The sequence below is a fragment of the Leptosomus discolor genome, chromosome 5, assembly GCF_034619465.1.
Source record: "Leptosomus discolor isolate bLepDis1 chromosome 5, bLepDis1.hap2, whole genome shotgun sequence".
Lineage (NCBI taxonomy): Eukaryota > Metazoa > Chordata > Aves > Leptosomiformes > Leptosomidae > Leptosomus > Leptosomus discolor.
This window is the reverse complement of record NC_141395.1, coordinates 34346785-34367953: the sequence shown is the minus strand read 5'-3', so window position 1 is coordinate 34367953 and position 21169 is coordinate 34346785. Positions and strand designations below refer to the sequence as shown.

Genomic DNA, 21169 nt, shown 5'->3' with positions numbered 1-21169 from the left:
ACCGGGTATTTTTTTTCTCAATGAAGGAGGCCACAACTGCTGGGAAATCGCCAAGAAACCTCTACGGCAAGAGCCCTCTCGGTGGTACAACCGGGCCTTAAAATGGTGGGGAAAGGCGGCGAATCGCTTCCTAACTCCCCTCCGCCCCACCGGCCGCGCTCGGGGCGCTGCAAGGCTGTTTCTCTTAGAGAAGTGAGTGAGCCGAGCCACACGACCCGGTGACTAAGGGAAGGCCCGCCCGGGCCCCGCCCAGCCCACCTCGGCGACGGGGGTCTGGCCCGGCGGTGCCCCGAGAAGGAGAAGATGGCCGCGGCGCGGCCCAATCAGCGCGTGGCGCCGGCTCGCTCCCGCGTGTTGCCCAGTCCCGGCGCTCCGCGTGCCCCGGATGGTTCCATTCGGCACCGTCTCCCCCCCTGCCCGGCGCCTGGGGTGGGCCCGCCCAGTTGATATAAAAAGGAGCGCAGCGCACATGTGCTCCTCAGTGCTGGCGGGAGCGGGAGGCGGGGTGTGAGCTGTGCTGGTGGTGTCGGTCGGGGGAGGGAGCGGTAGGGTCGGGCGTGCCGCACAGTCACTGCGCAGCCCCTCGGTGCTCGTGTCCCCGTCCCCTGTGAGGGTTGCCGGTGCCCCCCTGCCCGGCCTTGCGCTGCCGCCGCCGCTCCTCCGCGGGATGCGGGCTCGGCCCGCCCCGCCAGCCCTGCCCCCCGCGCCGGCCGCAGTATGAGCGCGGCGAGCGACACGTACTTTCTCATAAAAGACATAAAACCCGGACTGAAAAACTTAAATGTCATCTTTATTGTGCTGGAGATCGGTAAGTGGAGTCCGGCACGCCCCACCCCCGGGCCGCCAGCGCGTGTCCGGTGGGGGGGGCTGTTTGGCCGTGCCCCCCCGGCCGCCCTGAGCCGCGCTTTTCCCCGCAGGGCGAGTAACCAAGACGAAGGACGGGCACGAGGTGAGGTCCTGCAAAGTGGCGGACAAGACGGGCAGCATCACCATCTCCGTGTGGGACGAGATCGGCGGCCTCATCCAGCCGGGGGACATCATCCGCCTGACCAAAGGGTGCGTATGGGGCCGGGCCCCCGCCTCGCCCGCCGCCCCCTCCCCGGCCGGGCGCTGCCTGCGCTGCGGGGCAGCGCCGGCTCGGGGGGAGCCCTTTGTCAGCGAGGCGAAGGTGCTGGGTCGTGAGCAGGCTCGGCCGCTTTCTCAGGGGCACGGATGACACAGCTGGCCCCCTTTGGCCTGGCTCCCTGTTAGCGAGGCAGCACCCCGAGATCACGTGCCAAATTCCAACCACCTTTTCCACCCCCCCAACATACCTAGCGCGACCGTACAATCATAGATGGCTAGGAGGGGCTTGTATTTTTAATGAGGAGGTGGTGTTTAAGAGAATTGGTTTGGCTTTTAAAAAAGCTCCTTAGGAAAGACTTCTTTTGGGGCAGTGGGGGGGAATGCGACAGTCTGAAAGTCAAGCAGGGAAGTCAAAAGCATGTTCTTATTTTTACAGCCAATTCTTTAACAGTCAGGTCCTTAATGAAAGGAGGGGATGATTAATGCCTCTCATGCAGAAAAATTGCTGTTCATTGCAGTGAGTCTGACAGAAATGGCAGGCAGAGGAGCAGAACCTTTTCAGTTTCACTGAAGAGCATGTTAGTTTGGTTAGGTGCAAGTAATTTGTCTCAGAGCTGGTTCAATTTTTAAAAAACCCAAATTTAGGTTTATTAACTGGGAAAGAATGCTAGTTTCAATTTGAAAGTCCTTTCCCATAACACTTAAATTGTCAGTAGCAAAGTGATATAGTCACTTTCATTTGGGTTCTTCATGCCAGTTAGGTTACTCTTAGAAATCCATTCCACTGATCCTTTGGCCTACAGCACTCCAGGAGGTGGTGGAACTACAGCGTGTGTAACGCCCTTTAAATTTGTTTATATGAAAAAGTAGGTAAAAGGTTACTCAGTGGAGCTGGAGCTGCTAACTGAGCTGCTCTTTAGGTGTTCATTTGAGTGCAATTCTTGGTTTTGGCGTGAAATTGGATGACCCTTGCCACCAAATCTACAGCTGCTTCCTCCTATGCAAATGTCCCTTTACATGAAATGGGCTGACTCCTCGGCAGAGATGGTTCTGGGGAAGCCTGCCTGCGTGGAGTGCTGGGGCGCTGAGATGGGTGGAACTGAATGAGAGCTCTGGGCTAGCACAAAGCTCTGGGCATAAATGACGTTGAAACAAATCAGCAGCAATACTGTTCAGCAGCGGTACTGTACTCCACTCAGTGACTGGCTTACTGTAGCTACTCTGCTGTTTTCAGTGCAACAAATGGGAGGGTTATTGCATCCCTTCATGCCAAAAAATGAGTTTGGCTTGTATGAATTAAAATTTTATGAGCTGACATCACTATTCCTGGTGGATGGCTAAGTCATGCCTTCATTTACATGAACTGCATGCTCACTTAGGACTACACAGTGAATGAAATGGCAAAAGCTAAATACGTTCTGATTTGGCCCTCATCTTAAGAATGCCTTCATGCTCACATACAGGGTTTTCCAAAGACAGTTTTATACTTAAATAGGATTAATTTGAGTGTGTGACGTTGCCGTTGCAAGGCAGGTAAATTTCAGCTCTGTAGGCTAATCTGACTTTTTAGTGCAGGATGCTTACTGTTATGAGCAGAAAAGCTTAGCTAAGGCACCCACATGTAAACATACCTTTTTTTTTTCTGAATTTCAAGCTGTAGGTGTGTTCCTCTGCAAAAGTGGACACTGTTGCTGATTCTTGTCATTTGCTAATTAACTCATTAACAGGAAGCTGCTGCAGTTAATATTTCTAAATTTGAAATCAACTCTGGAGTTCAGTGCTTTATGGCCAGCTCTTTCTGAAACAAAAATACATACATGGAATAACTTTGTGCTGGAGGTTATCAGTTTGATTAATTTGTTGGATCTTGTCCCAGTCAATGTATGTTTGACTTACATTTACTTTTTCATAGCTCTTTTCCTTTGTGCTCTGCCACAAGACTGTCCAACTAGCTGGTTATTAAAGGTTAAGCAGAGAGGGAATCTTTAAAGTAGCATTTTGAAGAGAAGAGCATTAATTCTACTTCTGGATGAAAAACTTGCGAGACAGGCACCATAAGCATAGTATTTACAGTTTACTGCTTGTGCTGAAGTACAGAAAAGGTTATTGTTGTGTTGGTGTTATGGTCCTCTTCTGCCAACCTGGCTCCTCCCTTCTGCCTCTGTTCAAGGCTCTGTCTGCAGCCAGATGGCTCCTAGTCTCAGCAGATAAGGTAAAGAGCAAGAGGAAGGTTTGTTATCTATCTTCCAGAGATGCTCCTGGAGCATAAGGAAGTGGTGACTTGTCCAGATATCTGTGACTTGTGAGAGTGCAATTGCTGGGGCACCCTATTCCTTTGCTGGAAGACACCCATATTCCTGTTCACTCCATTGTACTGTACCTGGGTTTCTGGCTGTGTTTTTTCATGATTTTCTTCACATACATGATGCCTCTCACTGAAAGGAACAATTATACAGGAAGTTTTGCATAACTCAAATTCCAGTGCTTGAAGTCAAGTGCCATTACAAAGACTAGAGTGCACTTGTGCTGTCTTGTGAGTGAATGTTTCTGCAATCATAAGATGATTTCATTGCATTTCTACACATCACTTGGAACATGATGGTCAAACTTGTGCCCTTGAAAAAAAAAATCTGGTAAGGACCTATACTAAAAAAAGTAAGCACTTCCTACTATACACATTCAGTAGCAGTATCTATGTTCTCCAGTGAACAAAGGTAATTCTTCCTGGCTCCTGCTGAAAGCAGAACTGAGAGTTCTCAGTGAATGGTAACAGAGATACTGCTTTTGGCAAGATGCCTTTCCTCTGCAGGAACAGTCATAAGGGTTGTTCCAGCCAAGGAAAGAGCATCCAGTCTCAAAGTAATTGGCTGCTTTCCTGGAATTGCCAAAGGAGTCAGCTGAGCTTCCAGTACATTTTGCTAGAAGTGAAATCGGGATCTGTAACATTTTAGTGTGGTAAAGTTGGGGTCCCTGGGAATTTATTACATTCATGTTGATATGTAATACTTATTAACTCTTGGAAGATAGCATGCTTCTACTTTCTTTTTCAGCAGTGGTATTCCATTTGCTAAGAGACACTGCTTTACTTCTGCTTTCTTTGGCCAGGTATGCATCTCTGTGGAAAGGATGCCTGACACTTTACACAGGACGAGGAGGCGAGCTGCATAAAATTGGGGAGTAAGTATTGCATGTTTATACTTGCAGTGTTGTTGTCCTGGTCCCAGCAGAGTGTCATGGTAAGTATAAGATGTGGTGGCTCTTAGTAAATGGGAGCAAAAGCCTGTTGATTGGTCATGGATAGGTGCAGTACAGGCAACCACAGTGTGAGTTTTTACATGCTGTTGCGGTAATGAGCTCTAACCATCTCTGGATTCTAAGTATATTGAGGAAAATTGTCCTCCATCATGTCACAGGTCTGGGTTTTACCTAGAGGGTGGGAACTGCATAAATGACAAGGGACTTAATCTGTGTTGCTTACCTAAGCCTCAGTTTGAATAACCACTTTATTTTGGTGGAAGCTGTGTGTGTGTGTATCATGCTCTACAGACAAGCAGTGCAAAGAAGGAAGACAAAGGTAACTAGAGTGAATCATACCTAAACAGAAGCAAGCCTCATTAAACCTTCTTTAAACTGCCCACAGACTGAGGCGGCGACTCCTCCTGACTAAGAACAAACATGAGTAACATACTTGACAAGCAACAGGAAAACCAGCAACATTTTCTAACCAGAAGAGTACTTCCGCTGTTGCACGAAGTGCCGTGGGAGGCTTTGTAGTCGTCAGGGAAGTGGGGCCATGGGGTGGCCACCTCTCTTCTTGGGTGGTTCAAAAATGCCTAGTGCTCAGCTGGATTTTGTGAGGAATGACCTGCAGATTTTCTTTGGTGCCAAGCCATTGCCTAAGGAGTGTCATCCAGTGGGCTTACTCTCCAGCAGGCTGGGGTGAGGTGAGTCCTCATCTGAGTTATTCCTCCCAGCAGGAGGTGGGAGCTCTGCTTTTGCTTAACCACTCCCAGCTGTGTAATGAACCAAATTTCTCTTCCCCTCTGCCATAATTTCCATGTGGTGAGTTGGTGGGCCTATTCCTCCATAGTTCCCTTGAGTGGAAAAGGATGCTTTGAATTTCATTCCCTGTTTTGGACTCCTCTGTGGTATTATGTTAATGGGGCACTCCATAACATGGAAGGGTGTGTGGGAATGTTAAATTTTCCCTAGACATCTAATGCAGTCCCAGGCTGGGAGCAGGCTGGGTGACTGTGCCTTGGGCGACCTTGTGAGTGTGCTCTGGACAAGATTGCGTAGCTGGAAGAGAGGCAAAGGAAGCCTTTTCATCACCTTTTGTTTTCTTTAGGTCATTTTACTTCCTAGAGTATATGTGGACTTGCCTCTACTTGACTGAAACACCCTCACCAGGAAGATGCGACAGCTTTACCACAAGCCTATAAAGGGACCAAAGAGCCCTTTAATACCTATGGCTCTTTTAATACCTATATAGTGGGGTCTGGATTAGTTACTTCTAGGTGATGGGATATGTCAAGAACATATGCTCTTTGAGTTGTGGAGTTGAGAACTCTGTTAAAAAATGGCTTTAGAATTTCCTCATAATGTTAATTTCTCCCCAGGTTCTGCATGGTATACTCAGAAGTGCCAAACTTCAGTGAGCCAAACTCAGAACACATCGGGCAGAACAAACTGGTATGTTGAACTTGTCTGAGGCTTCTGGCATAAAGCACTCTTTGTTCTGAATACTTCACACTAGGCTGTGATCAGACACGACTTCTGGAAAAATGGACTTGACGCAATATGTAGATAAAAATGAGCCAATAGGATGAGTAGCAGATAAAATCCATGTGGAGCCACTATAAGAACACAGGAAAAAAAAACAGCCCCTTTCTGTAAAAATGTGAAATTTCTCTCTCTGATCAATGTCTTCTTTTTGTCTTTTTTTACATTTCTCTGAAGGCACAGGGTGAACAGAATAATAGTTCTGCATCAAGTAATATGGGTTCTTGTACTTTTGGGCCACTGGGTAAGTTTTTTCATTTTGTGGAAGTGAAAGGATGAGAAACACTTAATGGGAATAGAAAGAAATTTATCTTGTTAAGGGTTCTCTACTCTAGGGTGAAAGTGTGCTATGCTCTAAAAAGTCTTTCAGACTGGGGCCTGAACCTGCAAGCACATAAGCCTGAACATTTCCTGAATAATGGTTTCAGGATTTGTTCCCTAGAAGAGGAAGACATCAGAATATTCAAGATGCCTATATCGTGTAAAGAGACTTGACTAATTCTAAATTGTTTTGATGCTTTAAAAGAGTTTTTGCAGCACTTGAAATTCTGTTTTTTAAACTGCCTGAGACCTTGGCTATAGAAATGACTTACTTTAATCTTGCCAGTCAGCACAGCTTTCCTGCCAGTTTAGCTCCCCAAAATAGAAGTGGTGGTAATCTGAATTCCAATATATGGCTGGATCATTTTGTGATGTATTTAAACATTGAAGCTTGAATAAGAAAATGCTTCAAGGACTTGAGTGGGTGTAAGCTGAGAGGGAACCTTAGTTATGGCCTGCCTACATGATGCCCAGACTCAGTACCTGTTGTATAGCTAAGCCCTACTGGTGGATGACAACAAACTGATTGCATAACTTGGTGTTAAAAAGCTGTGTCACTTCAATTCAGTGACTGACTGCTTCCTCTTTAGCAATATGATTTTTCATTTCTCTTACTTCTTACAAGCCCTTTCTGTTCCCTTGAAAATAAATTATTCTGAGCAAAGGAGGGCAGTGCTTTCAGGCCAGCCTTTCCTCAGTGCCAGGGTGAGGCGAGTAGGCTTTCAGCCCAATTAGGGTAGGTGCTTCCTTGGTGTCCCTGCTTTGCGCGGTGGACAGCTGTTTTCACTGAACTTGTGCATATCTTCTGAAACTTCTTTATTTTCTTCCTGCTTCTTGTGTGGTCTTTAAATGCAATGATTTCCTTTTCTCTTTTCCTTCTCTCCCTGTGCGTCCTGTCATCATTCTGCCTTTTCAGCTCTGTCCTCTCCTACCAGCAAAACATGAGCAGTGATGCTTATGAGGCTGAAGTTCATGAGAATTTGGTGCTATAACTGAGTTGCTTCTGTGGCTGGACTTCACAAGGCAGCTTTCTGTTTCTGTCTGCCTGATAGTGGGGAATGATGCAAGCTTTGTGTAGCCTGCTTTTGTTTTGCTGGTTTCTCCTTGACATCTGCTGCCCTGCTGTCTCTCTGGAACATCTTGATGTGTGACCTACAAGCCAGTGCATGTTTCTGAAAGCACCAGTCTAGTTTAACGAGACTCCAGTCTCTCCTGGGCAAAGAATCAGCATGCAACTCCGTGACCCTTCTTGCTTTACTTGAGAGTGGGAGGCATAGGGATGGATGGGAGGTAGTTCAGGAGGGGGAGAGAGGTAAGCTGTGGTTTGGGGTCTTGCAGTACCAGAGGGGCTTTTCCTTCTAGTTTGTTTGCTGGTTGCTACAGACTCCATGTGTTCCCTGTTGCTAAAATTATTTAAGGAAGCAGTGATTTTAGTCCATGGAACTAGTGATAACCTTTTTTCTGTCTTTTTAGGAAATGGTTTACAAACTGGACCTGAATCAAGTGGATTTCCATTTACGTATAATCACAGCCACATTTATGCAGGTAGTGGGAGAGGCAATGGACGAGGACCTGTAAATCCAGCACCAGCTAATAGTGTTCAGTCTTTTCCCCCTGCTGTCAGTAATGGGAGGGACCCACGCAGAGCCTTTAAAAGATGACTATGCCAAATGTGGTGATACAGCTTGCTTAAACTCTACACTCTACTTGAACACTTATTGCACTTTTATTTATAGTTAACTGTGAACCAATTTGTCCTTTGTTTTTTTTACCTTTCGGTCTATGGAGCAAACTTGATGTGAGCTATTTGTTTTGCATAGGGAAGCAAGTGAGTCTTCCCCATACATTAAGGGGGCAGGGGAAGAAGGTGGATATAAGAAAGGGTAACGGGTTGAAGAGTCTCAATTGAAACTTGGTACCCTTTGCTAAATGGAAGAAAATTTCAGTTACATGTATGTATTTTTCTGTTGGTCAGCCATATAGCCTTAAAAGGTCTGTTGTGTCCTGTGTGCACATACGTTGACTTCCGTTAGGGTTAATGGAAGCTCTTCATATTGGAAGAGAAATGAAGGGGAAGAGTAAAGATTCTGTAGTGAACTAGGTGTCCTTGGAATGAATATAGCTTGTAAATGCAATAAGTATAAGGAAATGGTGGTGCCAGCACCTAGTGGTGTCTCCTGAATCAGAAAATAACTTGGATGAAAGTTGAAGACATAGTGAGTGTCTTGAAGCTTGACTTCTGATTCCAAAAGGGTGTAAACTACTTTAAAATTCTCCATAAACACCATTATCACTGTCAAGGAATGTGACATTGATTTTTGCTTTGGATAGAAGCTTGGATATTCATTCTTGTTTTGCATGAAGTAAGTGAGGAGGATCTAAATTCGGACAGTATTGGGGAATATGCTGTTTGTAGCCACTCCTTGTGTAAAAGCCCAAGGTTACATTGCAGGAATCTGAATTTCCAGGAAAGAACTGTTTTCAAATGCTGCATTACCCATCTCTTCAATGAGGTTGCCTACTTATTCCTTCATTCACTTTTCCAAATGAATGATTAGATGAAGCTGGATGTGTGTATTGCAGAGGTACTGGTTAAGCACACAGCTGCACTTCTGATGCTATTAAGCTGATAAGCTTTCCTTTTCTGTTTTATATGAAATAAGAATTATCCCTTAAAGAACTTAACCCCACCACCACCACCATCTCCTGGGGCAAAATAGCTGTGGTTTTATTTCTGAGATCACAAATGTCTTGACTCTTATCTAGAGTCCAGTGCCATATTTCAGATCAGGTTAAAAAACAGCTTGGAAGCTGAGGTGTCATACTGGATTCATCTGTTTAACTCTTCTTATAGCTGACCTCTCAAATAAAAAAATTGCACTAACCATTTCAAAAACAAATCTAACTTTCTTTCTGTCAAGCCATAAAGACATCCTGACAAAAGGCTATTTCTGAATTGTGAGTTCTCTGTGGTCATTCATGTTAATTTAATCTACTACTGTGTCACTAATGTTTACAACTTATTTACGTTTTGTACTTCTGCTTTTGGTACTCCATGATGTTTTGTTGCAAGTTGCTTCTAACTGGCAAAAGTTCCTTGCTTAGCCTGAAATGCTGAACTGTCTTTTAAATGTAAACAGCAGCAACAGACTTCTGAAGGGAGGCTTACAGAGACCTGTATGCCCAGACATCTGAGGGCTGTTTGCCTCTGGTCTGGTAAAGTGCTGTCCTGATAGCTGCTTCCAGGTGGAACTAGCAAAACTTGACTTGGACACAAGAGGGTGACATGCCTCATGAGATAACCTGCGGGTGCTGTTATGGAAGAACCGTGCTAATTGGTGAACCAGAAAGCATGCAATGACTTCTGGGGAAATGGTGTAAGGGGGTGATCTGTAACTCAGGGACTTTTAAGTTGCTTACTTATTTAAATGAGTCATGTGTAGTCTAGATGCACAGACAACCTCTTATGCAGTGTTGCATTAAGACTTTTGATAGGCTTGTGAGAAGGAAGCCAAGAGGACTTCTAAATGTGTGAAGTATATATGACATGTTCCAGAGGTATATGAGATGCAAATATGGTGTGAGAGCCATGCTTTCCAGTAGTAGCTGTAAAGGTAGCAAGTGAACAGTGCAAGTGTTAGAATGGTGGGGACTTCATACTCATTGGGCTGTCTCCACCATGGATCTCAAATCCTGGTGTTCTTGCCTTCTGTACAGCATAAAGAAGGTTGAAATAGGGGGGAACCCTGTGTTAGTGTGTGCTGAGGTGCCTGATGTTTGTAGCTCTATGCATTTGAGCTTTTATTAAGCTAATAAACAGAACACTTGTTCACAAATTTCAAATAAAAATGAGATGATTACTGCTGATAAGTGGCATAAGATTAAAAGCTTGCTGTCAAGTGGATGATTGATTTGCAGTTGGGAGGAAAAAAGCAAGAGGCTGGTCTTCATGCTCTCAAGGTTAGTAGCATTCCTGCTTCACTGTTTCTTATGTGAAACTATTTCAGTTTATTAATAAATTTTTACTTCTTTGCAGGGGAAATCTGTGCCCTGAAAAGTCACATGGACTTAAAGTAAATATAATCACAGTAATTTTTCAAGGTCTTCTGATCTTCCAGTGAACCTAAGACAAAGTTGTTTTCTCAGAGGTATCAGTGCCAAGAATAGTGTGTTCTCAGCTTGCAGAGGAATCTGGGAGCCTGCCTTACATTTGTTTGGATCATACTACCTCAGTGTATGGAGAGACAGATACGCATTTATGTAAACAAGCAGTTGTCATTACGCTGACACTGTAAGGCAGTTCATAGGTGCCCAGTGGTTAGGTCACTATGGAGTCTTTACAGATGTCTTCCCAAGATATTAAAGGTAAGGCTGATGTTAGGGTAGTCTCATTCTAGATAACACAAAAAAAAACCTGGGAAGTGTTTGCGTGTCCAGACACAAACTGCGCAGTGCTGAAGTGTAGCCAAGTAGTCCCAATACACTTGAGTCACAAGACACCCAGCTGTCATTGCCCTACAACGGTTCACCTCTGCTTGCCTGCCCTACAATGACTCACCTCTGCTTGCCCACCGTAACAAAAGGACTGATGGTACACTGCAGCGATGTGGTAGTGGAGAGTTTTGCTGTATGTCTGCTGGAGTGCTCAATGTGTTTCTTCTGTCCATCCTCAGCGTGATTCTTTCACCTTGATTCCAAAAGTCAAAAAGCAGTCCCGTACTGTGAAATACTCTCCTAACCTTGGGATGTGTGGTAGAGTCGTGCATGCAATGTGCACAGTGAAAATGGGAAGGTGCTGTAAGAACAAACATAAATGCTGGACCAAGGCATATAACACATATAATTGCTTCCACAACTCATTTAATTAGCATTGGTCTTAACTTGAAACTGGCAGGTTGCAGTCCTGCGTGCTCCAATAATGCTGCTCTTTGGCATTACACAAGTTCCAGTAAGGGTATCTGCAGTTAGTGCTTCTGGTGCAAAGCTGCTATAGGTGGTATGAACCATTTCTACATCAGTGCAGATGACACCCTTAGCAGCATTGCAGGGATGTCAGCCATGTTAGTGTGTGCATATCTCTGGACATGGGAGCATTTAGTAGTCAAATGCTGTCCCCTGTAGCCTAATGGGGTCTTTTTCATAGACACTACTGCTTGTGTTTTGCTAGTGATCTGGCTGTGCTATGGTCATCCTCTGCAACCCATGTCCATACCCCAAAACAAAGGATTCTTTCCTGTTCTATAAGGCAGTTTTTGTCAGCAGCTCCCCAAGTGCTTTGTTAGGACTAGGAATTAGTAAAAACAATGGGGTTTTGAGTGTTTCTGGGGAAGTTTCCTGGGCTGCTTCATGGCCCATGTGTTCTCAGCTGCCAGGTTGTTTCCCTGCTTCTGTCAAATGCCTGTAGATTTGCCTGTTCAGATGTACTCTTTACTCTTAACCCTCGAACCAAGCAATTATTTGCACTGCAAACTGTGGTCTCTGGCAGTGCTTTTGAGGGGGATCCAGAGAGGTACCTTGCTTTCTCCCTGCAGCCCTTGCTAGAGGCTAGCTCCTGAGCTAGAGTTGGTTGATTCTGGGAGTTTCCCCTTAGTCTAGCACCAGTGCATGTTACTGAGGAGGTTACAGGGCTGTGACTTCTGTCCCCGGCTCTGTTAATGATTGCAGTAGAGCTGACGGCTGCTTTGTCTGAGCCTGATGCTCCCACCACCATGGGATGCAGCGGGGTGAGCCTGGCCCTCGCTGCTGGGGAGTGTGGGGAGGCCTGGCCGGCCTGGGCCTGGTGGTGTGGAGCACCCCCCAAGGGGGGGGTTCTCCAGCAACCCCAGGTCCTCCATGCCACAGGTGGAGTGTCATGGCGGTGCGGTGTGAGGCTGAGCCAGAGCTGTGCGTGGGTGCTGGAGGTGCTGGGCCCTGCGAAGGCCCCTGCTCTGGGCTGCTGCATTTACTTGGGCATGGGCAGGGCCTTGTGGCCCATACTAGGGCAGGAGCTCCAGGTGCTGTGAGGAGCTCAGGGGGGCTCCACCAGCCTCAGTGGCTTGGCTGGCACTTCAGCCACTGCTGGTGATGCTCAGTGTCCCCAGTGCCTGCTCTGTTTCATGAGGGAGGAGATGGTTGCTTAGGACCACAGAAATGCCCAGACCTTACAGGGCTGTGTGCTGGGCTGATTTAACAGCCTCTTTGCTGGCGTACTTTTATTTGCTTCTGCATAATTAGGAAGATCAGAGCTGGTTGAAGGGGGAAACCACTCATGGGGACATGGCTTCAATTAAAACAACAAAAAAAAAAGCCATTGTGTTTTCACTGGAAGACATGTACTAATCCAGGGGCAATTGCCTGAAAACTGAGATTGAATTTTTCGGCAAAGCCCCTCAGGAATTCATTCAGAGATGCACTTTCTGACTTCAGCCTTAATCATGCTACTAGTTCCTTTATTCTTGATTCCAGAGATTTTGAAATTGTTATGGCTTTTTATAGGGATTATGCTTTTTACTTTATTCTGTGATGGACATTTGTGTGTGTGTATATATATATATAAAATATGTATAAACATACAAAGCGTCTTGTAATTGGGATGGAAAAAATAATCCTAAACAAGCTGTTGACTAAACTACAGAGGATGGAGTTCAAAGGGATTAGAAAAAATGTTTGGAAGTGACTAAGTGGAACACTTAAGGACTTCATTTAGCTTTTTAATTTCTCTAAATTGCTGATGTTTTTTCTCAGGAAGAAAGCAATGCAGTTATAAGAGCTTCATCTAAAACTGCCCTCCCACACCCCCAGCTGATAAAGACTGTCTGGATTTGTATGTTTCCTAGGGAGCAATATTAGGGAAGGAGTACAACATCACGATTTAGCTCAGAAAAGAAAATTAAGTGTACCTTCAGAGCTAAATGCTTCCTTACGATACAAGTTTAAATGGGATGGTATGTGCCTTGCAGAGTGGAGAACCCGAAGCAGCGCAGTCACTGCAGGGCTGACTAGCTGCTACGTGTTAGGTGAATTGACAGTTTACTACACTGTTAACCGAGACTCCACGGGACTGTAGTTGTACGTTGTAGTGTATCAGCAGAGCACTTGACCAAGCTTTCTTCAGGTTCATGGCCAGAGGGTGAAATGGTCTTACAAAGTGCTGGACAACTATTTGGGAAATTTGGAACCACACTTGTCCAGCTCTGCTGTATGCCCTGTGGGGATAGTGGGGAGATCCCACCAACTTCAAGCATGGTTTGGATCAGGTCCTCTGCAGGCAGTAGGTTCTCATCTGTAGAACCAGGAGAAGGTGATAGGGCAGATCTACCAGATGCTAAATTCGTAATTTATGAAGAGTCTGTGGAAAAGCTGAAAGCCACAGCCAATATGTAGATTTTTCATTCTAAATCAGAGACATTTAAGAATATATACTTCTAAGCGCAGAATCTTTATAGTTAGGTATTTGGGTTTCCTCTTTTTCCAGAGATGCCAAGTGCTGCAGTTCTGTGCTCAGAATTGCAAGCGACCCACCAGTTGTGGAGCGCCCACTGATGTGACTGGGAGAGGCTGCCGCATTCCCAGGACCTGCCTGCCGTTGCTGCTTTGAGGAGTGTTTTTGTGCTGCATTTGCACAGCTTGGGTTCTTGTGGTGCTGGTTCCTGATGCGGGGCCTGTATGGCCCCACAGCAGGTAGGGCAAGGCTGTCCCTTCCACCCAATGCCAGTTACAGGTGCCTCTGAATGCATGGGTGGAAAGCTGTGGCTCTGGACATGGCAATGCTGGCTGCTGTGCAAAGAAGTCCAGTGGCATAAAACCTGCTTGTGCAGGACCTGCCATTGAAGCTTGCTTTTATTTTTTGCTGAAGAAAAGGTAAAAGCACATCCTGCCAGGTGGGAAGTGCAGCCATGGGCAACTAATCTGTTAGAGCTGGTGCTTCTGCTTTGGTCAGGTCCTGCCATACATTCCCACCAGGGCATGAGCAGGGGATACCCCAAATCAGGGTAGCTGGAGGATATCAGGGCAAGGTGTGTAGCAGAAAGACTGGTGGGGCCCTGGAGGGCTCTGGCTGGTGGCTTCTGGTACCTGTGTTGTAGGTAAATTTTTTAAATGGTTGGACGCATACCTGTCAGGAGTGGCTTGAGGGGGGATGAGGTTTGATTCTGGTGTGGGACAAGCATGAAGATGCATTAACTGATCTCCTGTAGCTGCTTCCACCATTATTTTCTATGATTTATGCATTAGCTTAATTTTTGTAATTTCCTCCTTCCTAGGTTGATTAATACTAAATTTAATTTTCTGTAATCAACTTGAGCATGTAACTTGGAGAGATGAAGTTTAGGCTGATTGCAGTAAAAATCTACCTATCCAGTCTAGCTTGAATAGAGCAAAACTATTTTTGTCTCTAAATTATGCAATATTTTCATGGAGCTCAGCAGCCCACTTATATTTAACCTTTGAGTGGAGTGCTCTATTTTTTCAGATCACCTAATGCAAACTTTGCAAATGTTTTTTTTTTTTTTTTAATTATGAGAAATCCACCTGCATCCATCAACCAAATTATTAGCTAGGCAGAGAAGGATAACCAATAGTGCTGTCACACTTAAGCTGAATATGAAAGATGTTTAAATGCGAAGAACAGAAGTTGCCAAGAAATAACTTTAAACACCAGGTGCTGGAGGAACAAATTAATATGACTTATTTTATTTGCAGAAAGAGGGAGTCGAAGCCTGATGCAGACAGACATTTCTATGTGCAGCAGCAGCGCTTGGCTATGCAATAGGACTGACAAAATCAACACAATCTTCTCTTAAAAGAAAAAGAAAAGATCTAATTTAGTTTAAAAAAGCCCTAGGTTACTAGGGTGGGGAGAGAAAGAGAACTTGATCTACTCTCTACTATTTGTAAGACTCCAGTGAGCTGGCTTTGTGCTGCTGTTTATCAGAGCTGTTTGTGATGACCTTGAAGCAAGAAACCTCTGTGCAAAAGCCACTCTTGAAAGCCTTTCCCCAGTATGTGCAATCTAGTTTCATTTTGGCTGTGTTTTACTGATAGCAGAGCCCATTGCTAGGGACAGTGAGTCTAAATGTTCTTGCTGAGCTTGTTTTCCCCAGTAGAGCAGGGAATCAGAGGTAATTTCTAGAGGAAGCGGAACCCAAAACATCAGTAAGTCAGTATCATGAAGCCAATAAGAAGGATGTGTCAACTCAGGAAAACTGCTGCAATAAGCTTCCTGTAGCTTTTTTAGCAAAGTGGATTTGCAGAAGCTTTATGTGCAACTTCATCAGTGTTGTAGCTCAAGGCGCGAGTTACAAAAATCTGAGTCTTTCTAGGAGATGCAAATGGCTGGAAGCCACATTGGACGAAAGAGGTGCATTGATAATGGTTCTATTTGATTTCTGGTAATTGTCAAACAAAAACTGGTAGTAGATCTGTAATTACCTTGTGTTCCCGTGGACATGCTTCAGCAGTCTATTTTCACTGGGCTAATTTTTTTTTTTTTTTTTTTTTTTTGTAGTATGAGCAGATAGCTCCTATGGCTGTGTCTGTTTTAATGTCCAAAGCTGGTGAGTGGTAGTTGTTATCACAGGCTACTTCTTCAGTCCAGGCATTGAGGTGTGGCCCCTTAGGAATTAACTTAAGGGATTCAGGTGATGTGTGCAGCATTTGGGTGAAGTGCATAGCCTGTGATCAGATGTAACAGCCTGTCAGAAGGCCCTGGCTGTCAGCAGGGTGCTCTGTCAGTGACGCATGGGAGGAGGTCTCCCTGGGACTGTATTTTTAGGTACTGCAAGTGTTTCCTCTTCCTCCAAAAATGTTTGGTTCGCTCTAGCCCAGGATGTGTGGACTTTGTGTTGGTTTGTTTTTTTTTTTTTTTCTCTTGTTTCAGGTAAACTTGAAAGATTCCTGCTGTGCAGCTCTGTGTTTTCTCTGACTGCCCACTCAACTTCTTGAATATAATTCTGATTTCTCTCTCGTATGTTATTACTCATTGGGTATCTTACAGGCCACAGGTCTGTCTCTTATTATTTCTGCTCATTCCAGCTCATTTCTGTATTACCAAAGTTGTTCGCAGGCCTGCCCAATAAGAGCCCCTGTTTCCCTCCCCAGGTACGTATGACATTGCCTGCCCTCCAGGATAATAGCGATCTTCCTGCAATCCCATTGATCGAATCCTCCGAGGCTGGAGAAGGCATTGCATGCATCATCGTAACAAGTTGTTCACAACTCCCTGTGTGCTGGGCTTCAAATTCAGCCTTTCAAAAGACTGATAAAGAAGAAAGGATCATTTTTTTCCTGACTACTGCAAATGAAAAAGCTTTTCACTTGGGAGTTGTGGGTCATATTTATGGAAATGGGGAGAGCACTTGCAATATTTATAGCGGTTACAGAAGCGATTGAATCTATCTTTTATTGATATGTATTTACGTGCTCACAAAAATCTTATTGCACAGTAGTCAGGAGAACTTTATTTAGATTTAGTATTTTGAAGTAATTTTTTAGTGCTGCTTTATTATCCATGGAGTGCGAGATTCAATATTTCAAGTAGGACTGTCAGCAAACAGCCGGAGGTTTTTAAGAGATTTTTATTTTACATAAAGATAAATGTTGAAGCCACATTTTTCAGAGGCACCATCTGTTCTGTGTTGACCTTAATTTTCTGGATGAGTGCTTTTCTTCAAATGTTTTAAGTCTCGTCTACATTTCATTTGGTTGGGAGTGTTTAGGTTATTTGTTGAACAGGAAATCAGATATTCAGAATGCAAACACACCATTACATTGCAAATTATTCCCTTTGTATAATTTAGCAAACTGCTTTGTAAATACTTTGCAGACTTGCTGGGGTATCGCTGCATCTCTGACATCTGGCGGGTCGGCCCTGTGCAGAATTGGATTTCCTTTGAATGTCACCATCATGCCTTGCACTGGGAGATGGGGCACAGGATACTGAGTGAGAACTCTGGAGTACCCTTTTAATGGCTAGTTTCTGGGGACAAGGGTAGGATGAGAGTTTCTTGGTAGGCTTCATGGCCTTGGAAGGATTTGCTGTTCAGGCTGTCTAAAAAACAATACCTGATCCTACTAAAAGTGTGGCACTGAAATAGCTGTATGTCTACATATGCATTGTTCCCACAGGGTGATGACCACCATTCTTCCTTCAAATTCTTCTTACTCCCATGTCTTCAGCTGAAATGGGCTTATGGATGATTTTTGCTTTCCTTTGCCTCCAGCCTTGCTTTGTGGCTTGTCTGAATTCTTGCGACTCCAGCGGTTCAGCTGTTTGTCACCCTGCCACTTCCAAGGGCTTTCAGGACCCCGCCTGTTTCTCTGCTCCTTCTGCCCTGTATCAGTATTGCGGGCTCAGCACTTTGCCCCATCTGAAGCTCATCCCTTGTCAGCCCCATAAAAGCTTGTTGGCACTGCCTGTCACTGTCCCTTCCAGGGGGCTGCAGCTAAAACATAGTATACCGTAGGGGGGTGGGTGTGTGTATGTGTATATATATGTATATCTATATATATATCTATCTATAACATAGGTATATGTTAGATGTTCTCTATTGCTGTGTGGTTGATCTGGACTAACGTTGGCCTGCAGCAGCAACCATTTTACTGACAAAATGTACTCTTGGCAGGGACAGTAGCATCTTTGTGGCTTTGGATTGCAAGTGGGACTGTAATCCTGTTGGTATGTTTCTGTTTGTAATGTAGTAGCTCCTTTTGCCCCTGCCAAGTTTATAGCCTAATGCAGAATGGATATTGAGACTTTTTTTTTTCCCCTCAAAATATGGACTTGGAAATAAAACTGATGATGTGGTAGAAAAAATGATGCAATTTAATTTTTTGTGTGTGCTTCAAGAAATTCCCAGAGGGGAATGCCATAAAGACCGCACTTTTTAAAATTAACCAGCTGGTTTCTTTACAGCTCTACTATGTAAGTGCCTAGTAAAGCCCATTTCAATGACGTGTCAAGATGTGGGGGAAAAGAGCTGAACAATTAACAAAATATCTCCTTAAACCAAGACTGCAGTGTTTCTGAATACCAAAGCCCAAACCAGTCTGGCTGGGTTTGGAAATACCTATTGCTACACGAGTTTTTAAGGGAAGTAATGGAGGGGGAGGAGTAGCTTCTGGACTTGTGGCTCAAGCTAGTGGCTGTTTGCTGTCCAGAAAACCATGCAATACTCTGCTACTGGATATTTAGAAGGTTCTTGGATGTTCATATGGTACGTATCATGGCCAAGGTCCCATGGAGTAAAAAGCAGCTTGTGGCTGGAGTGGAGGAAGCAGTGGGTCAGGTTGCCTCCTGTCCTTCCTCATCACTGTGCCCAGGGGACCAGGACTCTGCTGGGAAGAGGTGATGTAGGTCTCTTGTTTTAACTCCAGGCTAGCTATTTTAAAGAGATCTTTTTCTAACCTGTGCTAAAAAATAATTAAATTAAATCTAGAGTGGCGAGTTTTGTCTCTCATGATTATCTCTAGCATCTAGATTTGTATCTCTGTATGCAAGGACACGAGTGATTAGTACTGGAGAAAATGAAGTCTCCTCTTCCTCTACCACTGAACTAAATGTTTTTCTGCTTTCTGAAAAAGCACTGAGTCTTGCAAATGGAAAATGAGAATGGTTTGGGTTGTTTTGGTCTTGTTTTGAGGCAGTGATTTATAAAATAAGGCAAATTGCAGATCTATAAATGGGTGAAGGATAACTCAGCAGGAAGAACTACAGCATCAAAGCTGTCCCTTGCACCTGCAGGACTGGTTCTTTCAGAAGGCAAGATGTCTGCTTTAACTTCCGGAAGGTCAGCTTTTAATTGTTACTGTAATTAATCTCAGTTGATCTTTTTTTTATCTACTCAGAAGTGACAGAAGGACTGTTGAAGAAACTCGTTAAAAGCAGGACTCTTCGGCAGAGCAAGGAGCTGTTCCTGGGCCCTCCCAGGGGTGGGCAGGTGGACGAGGGCTCAGAAATAGCGCATTAGGCTGACGGTAGCATTTAGTACCTCAAATACCACTGTAGGACCGCTTGAAACCTCTGAACTATCGAAAAGTTGGATTGTGCATTTGATGTGGAAGTCTTGGGTGAGAGAGTGGCACCCCAGTGTGCTCACTGCCCTGGCAACATGAAGCCCACTTCATGGGGAGGGGAGGTCCTGTTCAAGGGTCCCAAACAAAACCTGAACATCCCAAGATTGAGCCTGAATTTGCAGTAAGAGACTATTGGAGACTACAGCAGCAGTGGGGTAAGTGAATGAGGCACAGCTGTGTCCTTTTCAAAAACAGTATATCTTTCTCTTCAGCAGAAAAAGGTTTAGTTTTACAAGATAAAAATACATATGTTTCCATGCATCTGCCTTTCTACAATTGCTGAAGAAAACACTTAACTTCGGTAGCATCATTGTAGAATGTTTTAAAGTTGCTTGGTGTACGTCCGTCATGTTTCTGTGGATAGTTCCATAGGATGAAGTTAGTGTTTGAACAAATAATTCTTTTGAGACAAAACAACTAACTTTCATGTGATTTAAAGAAGGCATTCTGCAAATACTGTCTTTGCTTTGATATGGTCATATCTGCACCATGTGAGTTATTAAAGATGACCAAAAATATTCTGACCTGCGAGGCTGCAAGATAAATATGAAGTCACCGTAAAACTATTGGAAGACTACAACTTTCTTTCTTAATTTGAAAAGAGAGGGTTGAAAGACAAGTGCGAGTCTATGAGAATACCTGAACCTTCACCATATGATTTTAGATGTAAAAGAATAAGTGTTGAGAATTTCTGGGGCTAAGGGAGTAATCTGCTTTCCACTGGCACATAGGATAGGTCACCACTTACAATAAGAAAAGCAACACATCCACCAAAATCTGGTCACTTTTCATTGCTAGTACTGTGTTTGTTTTACAGTGAAATCCAATGCCCTGCTGCCTGTTTAATTTTTGAGGGAGACTGTTCTGCAGTCTGTCTCACGTGGTGAAATTCTGACACTGAAAAATCTATCAGAAAACTGCCAGGTCAAATGGGGAGGCAGTACAGATGTTGCTTTTGTTTATCAGGGTGAAACAACCTGTTAAATAATAGGAGGTTTTGTCTATTGCATGAATTTTGTGTATATGACTAGGCTAACCCCAACATGCGGATCAGGATGATGAATTGATAGGCAAGTGGGCAGCTGAAGGTGATCAGTTGCGGGGTTCATAGGAGGTTGTTAAGGGCTGTAGAGAAGACAAACACAAGTTAATTTTTTTGATTCTCCTGGTCTGCATCAAGAAAGGAAACCTTCACCTCTGCTGATCCAGTCACAGCCCTGCCACCTTGCTTGCAGCTCTCATGATGAGAAGATGAACCCTCTGGCCTTAATTTGCCATACAGTGCTGGCTGCCTGGGTCTCAGCAGGTGCTCTGGTCTCTCCCGAAGGGCCATAGCTGCTCTTCTCGCTGGGCTGGGGCAGCACGGGTCTCCTGGGGCTCCCGCTACTCAATGAAAATCCAAGCCTTAAAATAACTACCCGATGTTTGGAAAAGAGTGGCCAAAGCAACAGCAAGGCAGGTTTTTCTGGGCTTCTGAGAACTGTTTTCATATTCACTTCTCACTATAAAGAATTAAAATTGCTATTTTGTTTGAATCCATAGTTTTTATAAAGCATGCTCCCATCTAAGGAAATTGCCACAAACCTACATGTTCAAAAGCCAAGCATCATTTTTCCTCATTAGAGCATGCTATTATCCCATGTAATCTCTGGATTATAACTAATTAATGTAGCTACACCTAATTACTGAATTAGCTACAGGTGAGAAGGAGCTTATTTTTAATGAGATTTTTGTTTGATGGAAATGAATGGATTCTCCAAGTGGCATGTCCTTTCATCCAGAATTATTTACCAAGAACCAGATATTGTGATGTAGATTGTGTTTTGCTTTGGTTTTTTTCCAAATATAATGCAAAATGTAATGCCTGGTAACTTGGTTGACTGCTCAGGAGGAAAGAGTGCTATTTGAGAAGAGACTTTGAGCATTTCACTAGAAATTTGCAGTGCAGACA

The 21169-nt window shown here is 44.3% G+C and overlaps 1 protein-coding gene across 1 annotated transcript; it reads left to right on the top strand.

The window, feature by feature from the left end:
- The first annotated feature begins 717 nt into the window (after positions 1-717).
- Positions 718-7829, top strand: NABP1 (nucleic acid binding protein 1). The gene is made up of 6 exons (XM_086465784.1): positions 718-808; positions 918-1056; positions 4171-4242; positions 5685-5757; positions 6025-6091; positions 7642-7829. The coding sequence occupies exons 1-6, from the start codon at positions 718-720 to the stop codon at positions 7827-7829; spliced, it is 630 nt and encodes a 209-aa protein (XP_086321910.1).
- The last annotated feature ends 13340 nt before the right edge of the window (positions 7830-21169 follow it).